Source organism: Micromys minutus (genome assembly GCF_963924665.1).
Source record: "Micromys minutus genome assembly, chromosome: 11".
Classification (NCBI taxonomy): domain Eukaryota; kingdom Metazoa; phylum Chordata; class Mammalia; order Rodentia; family Muridae; genus Micromys; species Micromys minutus.
Window position 1 is genome coordinate 12264379 of NC_137980.1, and position 17197 is coordinate 12281575.

General features: G+C 39.0%; 1 protein-coding gene across 1 annotated transcript in view; it reads right to left on the reverse strand.

Annotated features, from left to right (window-relative positions):
* XRCC4 (X-ray repair cross complementing 4) overlaps positions 1–17197 on the reverse strand; it is a gene marked incomplete at its 5' end in the record, with an annotated part of 175947 nt that overhangs the window by 149300 nt on the left and 9450 nt on the right. The window contains one exon of the mRNA XM_080924847.1: positions 15020–15195. Within this exon, the coding sequence (XP_080780973.1) occupies positions 15020–15195 (176 nt within the window). The remainder of the gene's footprint in view (positions 1–15019; positions 15196–17197) is intronic.

A 17197-nucleotide genomic window follows, 5' to 3' on the forward strand; every position in this document is an offset into this window, starting at 1 on the left:
ACTATATTACCTGGGAAACACTCTGTACTCCAAGTAATTATAACAACATATTACCTGACCTCAAAAGTAAATATATTATAGTTCAAATCCTGACCTTTCTACTATGTTTAGGAAGCTTTAGACACCAAGAAAGCTGTCAGGAAGGTAGTACGCTTACTTAAGAATATCTAAAATAACTGCTCACTGCTTTTTTATGTTATCAAATTCCACTAGAGCTGAGCTATGGAGATGATTTTAAAGGAAATAAATTATGAACAAGTAAATAGCTCTAATATATATTTAAATATTGTTTAAAATAATTGCAACATCATGTAAAAATTAAAATAAGTATTACAATGGGACCATCATTCAAAAATGTAAGTATCAGACTTCAAATTTGCACCAAATTAGTTTTAGTGTTTATTACTTGTCTTATCTCAGTAGATCAAGCACTTATAAAGATTCACTCCTAAGTAGCCACTTAGGCCAAGCACTAAATCACAGAATGGGCAATATTTGTTTAGGTGGCAGCAGTTTAGCCAAAGCTCTCTAATCCCTAGCTCCTCTCTGTGGGTGGCCGTTCTGCTGTCACAGCTGGCTTAAAGCACACTATACTAAACAAACTGTTCCTTAAATAGTAGGAGAAACAATGTGCTATGTTCTCACTATCTCAAACCCAAAAGAAGGGGCTCCCATTTACAAGGTGCTAGAGTTAGGGTGCAGGGGTGAATGTCAGTGAAGCGGTCCATTAAGCAATCAATTCTAGTAATAGTATCGCTTTGTCTGAAAATATTACTTTGAATTAGAAATAAATGTTTCAAAACATACAATCTTCTTTGATCACTGCTTCAGAAGATGGGAAGGAGACCAATACATATAATTTAAAATGTTAGCATTATTTGGGTCTTTGTTGGTTTGAATGAATTCTGTATTTGTTTCACTGTTAACTATAACTATTAAACTATCACATAATAAAAATATAACATGTAATGACATATTTTTCACATATATTTACTAAATTTCCAAAACAAAATCCAAACAACTATATGCCAGAAATTAAAATGGCCTACTTTATTAAACAGTCATTTGAAGAACATGTGCTAAACCTGGTTGTCTATGAACAAAATACCCCATGAAGTCAAAGTTGCCTTATTTCAAGAAATATCAAAAAGAATGACAAATGAACTGAGTCACATACACCCATACATACAGGAAACATAAGATATGATACTACGCCACTCCCTGAGAGCCACCCTTCAGCCATTAAGGAAATCATTCACCCTGTGGAAGCCCATCTGTCATACTGGGCAGAAAATTAGCCTTCTTGAAATACCAGGAAATCACTGGGAAAGAGCCCCCCCCCCCCAGGGCAGCAAGAGAATCTGGTTGGGAACAATTCTCTCCCTGCTGTCCTCCCATTCCAATCGCTTAACCATATCCTCGCTCTGTAACAGACACTTGGCAGTGGCCTCTCCTTCCTCTGCCCCATTCCCAGAAGTCTGTTCCAGTCAGTGTCTCACCCAACACTGCTCCCTTCTGAGGAGACTCTCAACCACGCACCAACACCCCTCAAACCCACCCGTTCCTCAGTATGGACCCCCACACAGCACTCACACTCTGCTAAGAAACAGAGGATAGCGGAAAACAAAAACACCAAATATCAGCCCTTAGAAGTGTGAACATCCCAAGCCCACATGCCTAGACACTGGTGTAGAAACAAAACAAATGATCACCCAACACAATATGTCTCCACTAGAGCCCAATAACTCTGAGATAGTAAGTAGGCCCTGGGAAATGCAGTGCGGCTGAACAACACGTGCACATGAGACTACTATGCGTATGCTCAAGAATCAGGAAAAGGATATGGATACATCTACTAATGACATCTGTGAAAACACAAAGAGTGGAATAAAACAAAATAATGTTCAAGACATGAAAGAAGAAATGAAATTATCTAAAAAAAAAATAAAAGAAAACAAAAACTGGGAGCTCAAATGGGAATCTCAGAGGCAAGTTTCATCAACAGAAAACGAGAGATGAAAATGAGACTTTCAGACATTGAAGACAGGATTAAAATAAGAAGTAAAATTTAAGAAAATCCAGGCAGAAAACGTCCAGAAACGAAACAGCCAACATAACAACTAATAGAAATAGAGGAAGGAGAAGAAACCCCGGCAAAGATACATAAAATCATTTAACAAAACCTTAAAAGAAAATTTCTAAACCTAAAGAAAGAGGTGCTTACCAAGGTCCAAGAAGCATATAGAACAGGAAATAGATGGGAGGAACAGGAAGCAGGAATTATACAGGACACGTAATAATAATAATAACACTAAAGGTACAAATCAAGACAAGAATAATAAAAGATTTAAGAGAAAAAGACCAAGTAACAACCTACCACATTCAGCAAAATATTCAATTACAATAGATGAGAAAATGAAGAAATCCCATCTCAAAAATAAATTTATGAGTAGCTATCTACAAAGTCAGTACTACAGAAGGCACTAGAGGAAAAATCTCAATCTGAAGTGATGAAGCACAGCCCCCTTCCCTGCCTCCCCCGAAAAACAAAACTAGAAACAAATAAACAAAATACCCACAAGGAATAAAAAAATCCCAGAGCAGGAAATCAAAACAGGAAGGAAAAATACGCACACTGCAGCAACAGAATAGTAAGACCTGCCGAACACGACACAGCTGACGGCAACTCTCAACATCTCTAGTCTCAGTTCTCCACTAAAAATACGTGCAGACTGTGCTGGAAAACAGAACCCATCCTTCTGCTGCATCTAAGGAAGACACCTTCACACCAAGGAGAGAAACCACCTCAGAGTAAACTGGTAACATATTCCAAGCAAACAGGCTCAAGAAGAAAGCAGGTGTGTAGCCATTTAAAAGCACATGGCAATTGAGCAACGCTCTATTAACTAAATAAAAGAATGGAGTCAAGACAGAAATTAAGGAAGATATTAAAGACGTTCTAGAATTGAATAAAAATGAATACACCATGTACACAAAGTTATGGGACACAATAAAGGCAGTTCTAAGAGCCAAGTTCATAGCAGTAAGTGCCTCTTTAAAGAAATAAAGAGAGCAATTTCTCATATAATTAACTAAACACCATGCCTGAATGAATGGTCTAGAACAAAGTGAAGAAATCAAACACAAAACAATGTATTATGTCACTGATATCTATCTAAATCTATATATTTAAGTGACAGTGGTCATAAAAGATCCAACGTGGCAAGCCAGTTGGAGAAATATTTACACTAACCACGGATTTGTTAAAATATTTAAGCGGACAATTTTCTAAGGGTAATTGCATGATGTCCACCATCTCATCTAACACAGTGTAGCATAGAGGTCTTGGTGCTCACAGTCTCGGACTAGAGAGGGACCTGGAATGTGACAGGTTGACTATTTCTTCAATATTGATAATAATTGCCAGGCTGCATTAGCATGTTTCTTGGGATCAATAGATTATCATTATTCTAAAAATCTCCTTTTAAGATTGTTTTTGAAGATATTCCATGGGTAAAATTTTATAAAGACAACATTTAATGCGTTTATAGATGCTTCCTGAAAAGGAAAAGGAGCTATGTCTTATACATAAATTACAAATCCTCCACAAAACATTGTACCAATCCCTGGTACAGCTCAAGAGTCTGAATTTGCCATAATTAATCAGCTTTAATTAGATATTCCTCAGCATTTGTTATTATAACTGACTCTACATATTATGTTCAAACTCTTTCTCTTTTAGAAACAGCAAGACATAAACTCAGCCCAACTACTACCGTTACTTCACAATAATTCCTCTCCCTTCAGACTTCTATATGACAACAAATTCAACCTCTTCTCATGGCTCACACGGTGCTCATTCTAACTTGTGAGATTAGTTACTATTCACTAATGAGCAAACCAACTCACTGGCCTCCACTCTGACACTAACACTTTCTTTACAGGATGTTCAACATTCTCGGGAACCAATTCATCAAAATGCAGAATTGTTACAATTCTCTTGACCTTGTGACAAATCATATGACCTTGTCCTTCTTGTTCTACTTTCACCCCACTGCCATCTGCTGGGAGAATTAATCCGCAAGGGTTAAAAACTTACCACCATTGGCAAAGAAATATTCCTCCTCTCTGAGAAGGGGGCTTCAAATATGTTCATGTAATGTTGATACTTTTTCTAATATGATTGTGGTTTCTGTTTACAAAGATGACACCACTTCCGATGTTAGTAATTATTTAGTAAACACCTCCTTCTAGGACTCTGACTACAACTAAAACCTAATCATGGTCCTGCTTATACTAAAAGGAGCATTAAGGAATTTTGAAATTTATGAAATATTAATCATGTTACTGAAATTCTTTACAATTCATATGGTTAGAAATTATGGAATGACACCATCACATAATTAAAAACCAAACTTTAAATGAAACGGGGGCATATAATCCCACCTAAGTACCAGTATACTGTGATATATTTAGCCACACTTACGTAACTTTTACTCACTTAAAAAGAAAATGCTTCTTCTGCTGCCCAAAAACATTTTGCATTTAGAAGGCACAGTCTAAAAGATATGTTAAATGAAATATTTAGAAATAAATCAATGGAAATGCATATTCTTCTATTAAGACAAAGTTATGGTTGTATCCTTCCAGAACATAAAAAAGGAAAGAGATGGCTCTTGCATCAATGCCTATACCAGGACAGCATCATGGAGACCATCTGAAAATGAACAGTCTCAGAAGAAATGACATACCCTTTACGAGGAGATGTCCAAAGAGGAAGAATAAGCTGATGACCTAGGGAGATTCCAAGACATAACTCATCAAGCCAAGATCGTGGGGAAACTGACCCCTAAATGATCTTGTTATCATTACCGACTATAGTATATGTTAATTCTCAGACTTCCTGTACAGAATTCAAATGTTTGTCAGGAGGGGATAAAAGCCACTCCTATAATATTAAACAGTATAGTCTTTTGTCATGCCAAGGATAGATATTATCTGTAGGGAACAGTTATTCAGAACCTGGCAAATACAGAGGCAGATGCTCACAGCCAACCATTGGACTGAGCACAGAGCCCCCAATGGAGGAGTTAGAGAAAGAACTGAAAGAGCTAAATAGGTTTGCAGTTCCATGGGAAGAACAGTGATATCAACCAACCAGACCATCCAGAGCTCCCAGGACTAAACAAAAACTAAAGAGTACACGTGGAGGGACCCATAGCTCAAGTCACATATGTAGCAGAGGATGACCCTATTGGACATGAATGGAAGGAGAGGACCTTGGTCCTTTGCAGGTCTGATGCACCAATGTTGGAGAATGCCAGGGCAGGAGGCTAAAGGAAGTAGGTGGGTGGGAGTAGGTGGGTGGGTGGGTGGAGGGGTACCCTCATAGAAACAGAGGGAGAAGAAATAGGATAGGAGATTTTCAGAAGGGAAACTAGGAGAGGGGATTACATTTGAAATGTAAGTTTAAAAAATCCAATAAAAGAAAAAATAAGTAACTAAAAAATATGACAAAATACATCTTTAGTCAGTACAGATGTTTCAGTAGGTAACGTCCTTACTGCCCAAGCATGAAGATCAGGGTACAGATCCCGAGCTTCCACACGAACACCCAGAAACTGTGGCCTGGCCTTGTAATCTCAGTGCTAGAAAGGCAGAGATGGGAGGATGCATGGAGGCTTCTGGACATCCAGCCTAGCTTTATAAATGAGCTACATGGTCACTGAGATGTGTGACTGAGAAAAATTAAGGAGAACATCTGACTTCTGGCCTACACACTAATGCAAACATGAGTGAGCATGCACACACACACACACACACACACACACACACACACACACACACACACACACATACACATACACACAAACACAAACACACACATATGTGCACCTTCACTAGCACACTTGCAGGTATACAGGCACCACACACATTCACTCACAAAATTCTACCTCTACACCATGCCACGAATCTTGGTGTATAAAAACACCAAAATTTTCTGAAGCTCTGTTAAAGAGATTTTCCCCTAGCTGTGAAAAGTCTATGTCCATGTGTAGGAATCATTTATAGACATGAGTACCTCTCTGAGATAGATCTTTGTTAGACACTCTCGGCAATTCTATCTTTAAATATCGCAGGGTTAGCTGGAGTAAGAAGACACTGTCCTGGACATTTTCAGCATTTAAATGGTCATTTAGATCCTGTTACCTGAGAGATCATTTTAGAGCTAAGCTGGGGTAGCAAGGAAGGCCTGGCAAGGAGGTCAAGACCATGTACCTTCCTGTAAAATACAAGGCTGCTTGCCTTTGAGTCCCTTCGATCTGTATCGTAGGATAAGTAAACTGTGGGATTCTAGAGCAAACATAGTGTGGAACACACAAAGACAGAGGGTCAAAATGTAGCAAAAGGAGGGTACACAGAGAAGACTTTCCTCCTTTCTGAATTTGGCTGGCCCCAAGTTAAAAGCATGGTGTTCTTTAACAAGCTCTGCTCTGCAGTAATTTTTTATTAGATATTTTATGTATTTAAATTTCAAATCTTATCCCATTTCTCGGTTCCCCATTTCTCATCCCTCCTCCACCTGCTTCTGTGAGGATGCTCTCTGTCCCATCCACCCACTCCCACCTCACCACCCTGGCATTCCCCTACACTGGGGAAATGAGCCTTCACAGGACCAAGGGCTTCTCCTCCTATTGATGCCAGAAATGCCATCCTCTGCTACATATGTGGCTGGAGCCATGGTTGCTGGTTTAGTCTCCAGGAGCTCTGGGTGGTCTGGTTGGTTGATATTGTTGTTCTTACTATGGAGTTACAAACCCCTTCAGCTCCTTATCCTTCCTTTTACTCCTCCATTGGGCTCCCTGTGCTCAGTCGGACTGTTAGCTGCAAGCATCCTCACCTGTATCAGTATGACTCTGGCAGAGCCTCTCAGGAGACAGCTATATCAGTTTCCTGTGAGCAAACACTTCTTGGCATCAGCAACAGTGACTGGGTTTGGTGACTGCATATGGGATGGGTCCCCAGGTGCAGCAGTTTCAGGATGGCCTTTCCTTCAGTCTCTGCTCCACTCATTGCCCTGGAAGTTCCTCCCATGAGTATTTTGCTTCCACATCTAAGAAGGACTGAAGCATCCACATTTGGTTTTCCTTCTTATTGAGCTTCATATAGTCTGTAAATTTTATCTTGGGTGAGTTTGAAAATAAAATTCTCTGTCTTGTTTCATTTCACTAAAATTTGGCTAGCTATTCAACATGCATAAATGCAGAATGGTCTAGAATAACATATTTGCAATCAAGTCCTTTAAGATTTGATCTGAACAGTCCTCCACTGCCTGTAGGGGTGCAAACTTGTAGAACCATTATGGAAATCAATATGGCAGTTACTCAAAAAATTATAAATCAATCAACCTCAAGACCTAGCAACACCCCTTTTGTAGGTGCATCCATTGGACATTCCATGATACCACAAGGGCATTTACCAACTATATTTATATAGTCTTTATTCATGTAATAGTCAGAAACTAGAAACAACCACATTGCCCTCAACTAAAGAGTGGATAAAGAAAAACAGGTATAGTTCCACAGTGTAGTATTACTCAGCTAGTAAAAAAAGGACATTGTAAATCAGCATAATCAAGTAGGGTTCATCCCAGGAATGCAGGGATAGTTCAATATACAGAAATCTATCAATGCAACCCACTATATAAACAAACTCAAAGGAAAAAAAACTACATGATCATCTCATTAGATACTGAGAAAGCATTTGACAAAATCAATACTGCTTCATCTTAAAAGTCTTAAAAAGTTCAGAAATTCAAGGCTCATACCTAAATATAGTGAAATCAATATACAGCAAACCAGGCGCCAACATCAAACAAAATAAGGAGAAACTTGAAGCAATCCCTCTAAAATCAGGGACTAGACAAGGTTGCCCATTCTTCCCCTATACATTCAATATAGTACTGGAAATCCAGGTCAGAGCAATTAGATAGCGAAAGAAAGTCAAAGGGATACAAATTCAATTATCACTATTTGTAAATCATATGATAGTATACATAAATGACCCCAAAAATTCTACCAGAGAACATCTACAGCTAATAAACAACTTCATCAAAGTGGCTGGATATAAAATTAACTCAAACAAATCAGTAGCCTTCCTCTACTCCAAGGACAAACAAACTAAGAAGAAAATTAGAAAATCAAATCCCTTCACAATAGTCACAAATAATATAAAATACCTTGGTGTGACCCTAACCAAGCAAGTGAAAGATCCGTATGAAAGAATTTCAAGTCTCTGAAGAAGGAAATTGAAGAAGATCTCAGAAGACAGAAAGATCTCCCATGCTCACGGATTGAATGGATGAACATAGTAAAAATCTTGCCAAAGAAGTCTACAGATTAATGCAGTCCACATCAAAATTTCAACTCAATTCTTCATAGAGTTAAAAAGAACAATTTGCAAATTCATTTGGAATAACAAAAAACTCAGGATAGCAAAAACTATTCTCAACAATAAACAAACTTCTGGGGGACTCACCACCACTAACCTCAAGCTGTATTACAGATCAAAGGAGATAAAAACTGCATGGCATTGGTATAGAGACAGACAGGTAGATCAATGGAATAGAAGTGAAGACACAAAAATGAACTTACATACCTATGGTCTCTGGATCTTTGACAAAGGAGCTAAAAACATTCAATGGAAAAGGGAAAGCCTCTTCAACAAATGGTGCTGGTTCAACTGGCAGTCAGCATGCAGAATAATGCAAATTTATCTATTCTTATTTCCTACTACAAAGCTCAAAGCTAAATGGATCAAAGACCTCCACAGAAAACAAGTTACATTGAAACTAATAAAAAAGATGGTGGGGAAGAGGTTAAAACACAAAGGCACAGGGAAACTTTTCCAGAACAGAACACAAGTGGCTTATGCTCTAAGATCTAGAATCAATAAATGGGACCTCATAACATCGCAAAGCTTCTATAAGGCAAAGGACACTGTTAAAAGGACAAAATGACAACAAGCAGATTGAGAAAGGATCTTAACTAATCCTATATCTGATAGAGGGCTAATATCCAATATATACAAAGAACTCAAGAAGTTAAGAAACCAGAGAAACAAATAATTCTATTAAAAATAGGGAACAGAAGTAAATAAAAAATTTCAATTGAGAAATTGAATGGCTGAGAAGTACCTAAAGAAATGTTAAACATCCCTAGTCATCAGGGAAATACAAATCAAAGCAACCTGATATTCCACCTCACATTGGTCAGAATGGCTAAGATCAAAACCTCGGGAGATAGCAGATGCTGACAAAGATGTAGAGAAAGAAGAAATATTCTCCATTGTTGGTGGGATTGCAAGACGGTACAACCACATGGGAAATCAGTCTGGCAGTTCCTCAGAAAATTGGACATAGTACTACCTGAAGACCCAGTAATTCCACTTCTGGGCATTTACCCCAAAGATGTTCCAACACATAATAAGGACACATGCTCCACCATGTTTAGAGCAGCCTTATTTATAATAGCCAGAAACTAGAAAGAACACAGATGTACTCAACAGAGGAATGGAAACAGAAATTGTGGTACATTTACACAATGGAGTACTATTCAGCAACAATGACATCGTGAAATTCCTAGGCAAATGCATGGAACTAGAAACTACCATTCTGAGTGAGGTAACCCAGTCACAAAAGAACACACATGGTATACACTCACTGATAAGCAGATACTAGTCCAAAAAGCTCAAAATACCCAAGAAATAATTCACAGACCATATGAAGCTCAAAAAGAAGGAAGGTCAGAATCTGGATGCCTTGGTCCTTCTTAGAAGAGAGAACAAAACACTCATGGGATGAAATACAGGAACAAATAGAGGAGCAGAAAAAGACCATCCAAAGATGGCCTCACCTGGGAATCCTTCTCTTATGCAGACACCAAGCCCAGTCACTATTGTTGTTGCCAAGAAGTGCTAACTGACAAGGGCCTGATATGGATATCTCCTCCGTTGTTCTGGTAGTCACACTGATACAGTCGAGGGTGCTTGCAGCTAACCATCTGACTGCACGTGGGGTCCCCAATGAAGGAGCTAGAGAAAGGACTGAAGAAGCTAAAAGGACCCCATGAGAAGAACAACATTATCAACCAACCAAGACTTCCAGAGCTCCCAGTGACTAAAACACCAACCAATGAGTTCATATAGAGAGACCCATGGCTCCAGTTGCATATGTAGCAGAGGATAGCATTGTCTGGCATCAATGGGAGGAGAAGCCTTTGGTCCAGTGAAGGCATGTTTTCCTAGCGTAGGAAAATGCCAAGGTGACTAGGTGGGAGTGGATTGTTGGGAGTGGGACCACCTCCATGGAAGCTTGGGGAGGTGAAGGAGGTATGGAAATGGGGGGAAAGAGATAACATTTGAAATGTAAATACAGAGAAATACAGAGAATATCCAATAAAAATTAAAATTTTTTTAAATGACATTGTGAAATTTATAGGCAAATGGATGGAAGTAGAAATAAATTATCCTGAGTGACTTTCCAAGGACCCTGAAAGACAAATGTGGTATGTACTCACATATTAGTAGATATTAGCTGTTAAATAAAATTATTCTATAATACACAGACCTATAGATGCTAAGTAGCAAGGAGGGCTGGAGGAATGACACATGGATCCCTGCGAAGAAACAGAATAGGTTTTGTGGGTGGACCTTGGGCAGATGTGGATGGGAACAGTAGGGTTCAGGTGAGGGTTCAGGAGTTGAAAAATAAGAGTACAGGAAAATACGTCTGAAAATGGAAGATGGGGGCGCTATGTGTAAAACGATGAAAACTCCCTGGAATCTATGAACTTGACACTAGCCAGGACTCCTAGTAATGAAAGATACAGAGTCTGAGTTGGCTCTCTTCTGACACCAGGCAAGGCTTCCAGTGGTGGGTCTAAGACACAAACCCAGTCAGAAAACCTTCAACCTACAATTTGTCCTGTCTGAAAGATGTGCTGGGGCAATGGTAGTGCAGAACGTGTATGAGTGGTCAACAAATGGTGATCAGGAACCAAAGGCTGAATATCCCAGAATAGAAGCAAACATAACTGGGAAAAAAGCCAATAAGATGATTCTTAATGATATTCTGCTATACTCACAGATCAGAGCCTAGCCTGATTGTCATATGGCAGGATTCATCCAGCAACTGATATGAACAGATGAAGAAACTAATAGTCAAACATTAGCAAGAGCTTGGGGAACCCCACAGACAAGAAGGAAGGAATGTAGGAGCCGAGAGGAGTTTAGGAGAGCAAGAGAATGAGGACCACAGAATCAACTAAACAGGGCTCACAGGGGCTTACAGAGACCAAAGCAGCAATGGTGGAGTCTGCATAGATCTATTCGAGGTTGCCTGTCTGCATGTTATTGTTGGTGTTCTTATGGGCCAGCAAACAGTGCAAGTAGGACTGGTCTGGAACTTTTGTCTGCTCTTGGGCCCCTTGTCTCCTACTGGTTTGCCTTGTCCAGCCCTGACATGAGGGTTTATACCTAATCTTACTGTAACTGTTACATCATCTGCGGTTGATACCCCTGGGAAGACTTTTTCCTGAAGGGAAACAGAAGACTAGCAGATGTGGGTGAGGAGGAGGCTGGGAGGAGTAGAGGGAAGAAAACTGCAGTCATGTGTATTAAAACAAAAAAAAGAATATACACTTATTTATGATTTACTATCAAAATAATCTAGTTAAAGCCAAGTAAGAAGAGAACTGTATGAAGACACTGTATCAAGTGACCAAGACATGGTATCAAGTGACCAAGTGTCTACCACGAAATCAGCACGGCCTGTGAGCAGCTGAGGGAATAACCTGGCAGAGACAGCTTTTCTCCCAGTGCACACACTGGAGTGCACATCATCTTACTCTCTCCAACCCTGTTCTTTGCAGTGAGTGTCAGAGGTTCACGCTATAGGAAAAACAGTGCTAGCATGAAGATGACCATATAATATTTATTCTAGTGGGTATTAAGATTAAATAAAAATACCTATTTTCCTAAAAAAGTAATCAGAATATACATACATTCAAAGGATTAACTATGAATTCAGAGCTTATCTCATAAGAACTGTGAACCCATTCTGTCCGAAGACTGGAACAGCACCAAATGGGTTAGATAAGTATCCAAGGATCGGGAAATTGAAGTTTCTATTAATCAGTAAAAGTACAAATTATTTTTCTTAAAAGTGGGTCTTTTAAAATAAAAATGATAATAGCATTTTCCTCTCTTAAAGAGGAAAGTAAAACTGTAGGTTCCACACAACCCTGACATGACGTGTATATTCCAAATGTTCAGGACACGCAGAGATCCTGAAACTATGACTTGGCGTATGAAAGATTTGAGGATGGCAAGAAATGCCTGAAACTGTGACTGCCAAGGGGCCAGACTAGAAACCAGTGGACTAGGGACTCAAGGCGGTCTCTTTGCCATGGGAACAGTATTATGTGGAAACACAACAAACTTTAGGACATCTTTCTGAGTTGAATCTGTACATTTTTTTTTCCCATCCTTCTAAGTTTCAGTGGTCAGTTTTTGGCAAATTTCAGTTATCTGTGTCATTGAGGAAAGCATTCCAAACTCCTTCACAATGTCTGGGTCATCCAAGTGCGGTGAACCCTGAAGCATTTTGCCATGTGTGCAACTGTCAGCACATTTTTGTCAGCAGATGACTTTATAAGATAGTGTCAGTCTGAAATCAGTTTGCAGAGCACGTGGCATACTGGAAGACTCCTAAGAACGTCTGACTGAACAAGCTTGCCAATGTTTCAGCTGCATCTACAAAGCTGACCTTAGCACAGACCTTTACCTCAACTAAATATTCAAAACTCTCTCTCAAGCAATCCAGGCATGAACAGACTTATCAACAATACTTGGTGTGCAAACATGGTAGCAGCGGTCTAACTGCCCTGCGACAGTGGGGAGCAATGTGCCCAGGTTTTTGGCACATCCCCGAGCTCAGTTACGTTCTTTTATCACTAGGAAAAATCAGTCGGAAAGATAGGAATGAAGGCTTTGGTTTTGATAGTGATTAATTTCAGGATAGAAAGCAAGAACATTTCCTGGATGACTGCCAGTCTATAATTTACTTATGGCAAGACAACTGTAAATGACATAAGGTATGAGGAATTAAAGGTTTCTCCTCCCAGAGTCAGCAAAGCATGGTGCATAAGCAAGAAGCTAGGGCAAGCCCTCCAGCGCTGCACCTGCCACGCCCTAGCCTTTCACCACATCACAGGTACCGAAAGTTCTGCAGTAACCTGGCAAGTGTTATCACAGAAATAACACAAACTGCTTAAAATGCATGTCTGTTGAATAGGAAATATCACTGTTCTTAATATGACCTGTTCTGCTTTGCAATATGAGAAGACACAGGCAGCACCTGGAGGGGGTTTAATGTCATCTGATTGAGCCTGGACCACAGAAAAGAACACAAGTGATAGTAAACCGAACGTGTCAGCTAAAATTTTCACCTATTTTAAATCATGATGTGAACAGCTTTACCAGAATAAAAACCATGCATTGGCAGTGAATGTAAATACACATCTTGTAAATGAAACAAAAAGAGCCAGTCGTTCTGCACTATTTCCCCATAACAAATATTTGTAAATAGTAATTTTATTTATCTCTTCAAGTACTTCTCAGATTAATAATCTCTTTTACTATTATGAATAGAAAAAAAATCGCTTTAAAGGCATTTAAAACTTAGATTTATCTAAAAACAAGCAAACAAGACTAAGTCCTTAGTTACTATTGGTGAGCCTGATGAAGTTCTCTCTCTAATGTTGTAGATCTCATATGATCAATAAACCAAAGGCAAAAGAAGTCAGTGTCTATATAACTTAGGGAGGCTGTAAGGAGAGTAAGTGCAAACTTTTAAACCAGCTTCCTCCTTAGAATTGGTGAGAAAGTCAGCCATGCAGCAGATATGCTTGTCTAGAAAGCATGCAATCTTTAGAAAGCTTAGGCACAAAGTTATTGCTACTTTATTGTTTTTAATGTATGACGATATAAATAATGTTTTCTTAATTATTAATGATATTTATGTGTGGTTCTTTTTAACTTTATACATAAAAAGCTGGAGAGATGATTTAACTAAAAATATCAGCTGCTCTTCCAAAGGACTCAGGTTCAATTCAGTACCCACAGGGCAGGCAGCTCACAGGTTCAATTCCCAGTACCCACAGGGCAGGCAGCTATAATTTCAGTTCCAGGGAATCCGACACCCTCACAAGGACACATATCCAGGCAAAGCACCACCACAAAGTAAAACATTAAAATTAACTAAAATAATAGTAAGATACAATTTCAAATATACACAAAGAAAGAAAATAAATCAATTATTAAATAAACAAAGATAAATGTAATGTTTCTTTCTAAAACTCTGTATTTCCCCAAACTTATTTTGAGAAAGCCAGGCTGTGATAGTCTAATACTCTTGTTCATTCATGTAATTAACTATAGTACTTAGAGTGTTTTAAATACCGATGAGTGTTTACTTTGCACAGTGTGCTAAAAGAAATATGTCATGAACTTTAACTCTAAAACATTGTGCATGGTGAGATGGCTTAGTAGAAAAAGGTGATTACTAACAAGGCTGATGGTCTGAGGCTATGACTATCACACATGTGATGCAGCAAACGCACACATGCACACACACAGACATGCCCACACTATATGCATGTGCACACACACAGAGACATGCCCACACTACATGCATGCACACACATACACACACACACACACACACACACACACACACACACACACGCCCCACACTGTAAGCATGCACACACACAGAAAACACCCTCACAGAAACACTTCTTATCTATATGATTTCTTTTATAAAAATTGAGCATACTAATGAGTATCCCAAGCAATTTCTTGTTATTTATTTCAGAGTTGTTCCAAGAATGACAGACCTGCTACTTAAACATGAAACAAAATTTATCAATAAGAACAACCTTGTAGAAAGTTTACTTACTGAAACATCTTTCAGTTCTTTCTCAAGAGAGAAATGACGAGACTCCTGAGAAAAGATGAACTTGTACTCGCCAGCTGGTCCCAACCCCGGCATCAGGGCCTTTCTCAGCTCATCTACGTACTTTTCTTTCTCCATAGCCATGTCATCAGCTTCCTGAGAAATCTTCGACTCAGAAACTATGGGAGAGATTAATTAAGGTGATGAGATACAAAGCTTCCATTAGAAATATGGATTTAACTGTGATAACTACTTGATCAAAGTGACAGAATTTTGAAAAAAATCGAATCAAAATGTTTCCCACTATTTTTTTCAAATACATTCCAGGCTACTTATCTCTTCTCTCCCTCTCTCATAACACAGCCCCCCACCCTAGTTAAGCACCCCATACTTTGCCCCTTCGCCCTTTGGAGGCCCCTGTGTCCTACAAGTCCATCTCAAGCTTGTTGCCTTCCTCTCCAATCCCCTCTACTTGCAGCTTCTGTAGTTATACCAGATGATGCACTAAGTATATCTGTGTGTGTGTGTGTGTGTGTGTGTGTGTGTGTGTGTGTGTGTTATAGATTAAGCCACATGGCTGATAATGCTCCATGCAGGAATAATAACTTACTTAAGAAAAACCCCAGTGTCAGGAAAGGGAAACTATCAAGCTGTTTGTCAAGAGTTCTAGAGATCCTCCCAAAATATGAGATATCCCAATGTCCTTAACTCTAGCCTTACAATTTCCAAGTGAGGTGCAATTGCAGAACATGGCACACACTTCCAACAGAGGACCGGAGGAACTGAACCAGTACTGACATGGTTTTCCCTAAATCAGCTTCCAACACCATGCTAAATGCCTTTCCTTATTCTCAAGGGAAAGTACAGTTCTCAGCCCTCATCAAAGAAATCGTGTTTGCAGTAGGCAGAGGCAACTATGGAGATCCACAAGCAGTAAAACTGCAGAGAAGGAGTGACTGTGGGGTCCTCAGCCCCAGCTGGACCATCTACAGCATAACCCCTCCTCAGGAAACACCATGAAGGACAGGTAGACAGAGAGAGAGGTACTCGGACATCTGATGTGAGACAGTCTTCCAGACAAAATGCTGCACTCACAAGCTCTCAACAATGGGACAGCCCAAACAACCTAAGGACGAGCACAGTGGTGAGCTCCAGGAAGAAAGCATCTGAAGCAGAGATTGAAGGTTGCCTGTAGGTTTTCTCAGTTATGGAGTTGCTTCTAAATGTTTTCTTTTTAATGCATATAACTGAAAGCTCAGTTTTCAGCCATCATCCATAAACAATACAGGGTGCAAGATGTAAGCCTCAGCAACTCATTCATTCATTATAGGCAGGTCCAGGTGCCCCTGTGTACATGTGGAGGCCAGAGGACACACAGTTCCTCCCAAAATCCAAATAGAATAGGCCATCTTAAAGCATTCTTACATAAATAACCAAATGTATCAGTCAGTATAAAATAGGGCTATTTTCATATCCAAAATTACTATTGACAATACACAAAAGAATCAGCCTGAATGCCTATCGATGAATGAGTAGATTTTAAAAGTATGGTAAATAAATACAATAGAATAAAGGAATAAAACGAGAGAGCAAATGCTTAAAACAAATAAGCTACACTCAGGAAAACGAAGAAACTGCATGCTTTCTGTTATATGCAAAATCTCGATTTTAAAATGTTGTGTGTGGAGGAGAGAGAAGAGAAACATTGAAAAGGGGGAGAAATAGAATGAAGGTAGAAGGATCAAAGTTCATTGTATACTTGCATGAAAATGCCATGATAAAGACTTCTGTATAAGTAATGTGTCAATAAAACTTAAAAAATATATAACTATACTGATTTCTTTAGATAGTATACCTATCTTAAAATATTTAATACACTTTATTAATCCAACAAACCCATTAAAAATTTCAAAGGAACCAATACTATGCAACAGATTGTTCTGTACATGAACACAAAGATTAAGCACACACACACACAAAAAAAATGTTGGATATAGGGAGTTCACCTTTAAGTGTTCACATCTGAGATAACAATCTCAATATCATCTAATAATTGACTGTGCTTCACCTTTGGGAATGCTGTATATGATATAAAAATTAAGTTTCCGACAGAGAACAAAAGGCAAAAATGCTTCTGTTTACGCTTCCTTTGTAAACTTAGGTAAACATTGAGGTGGGGAA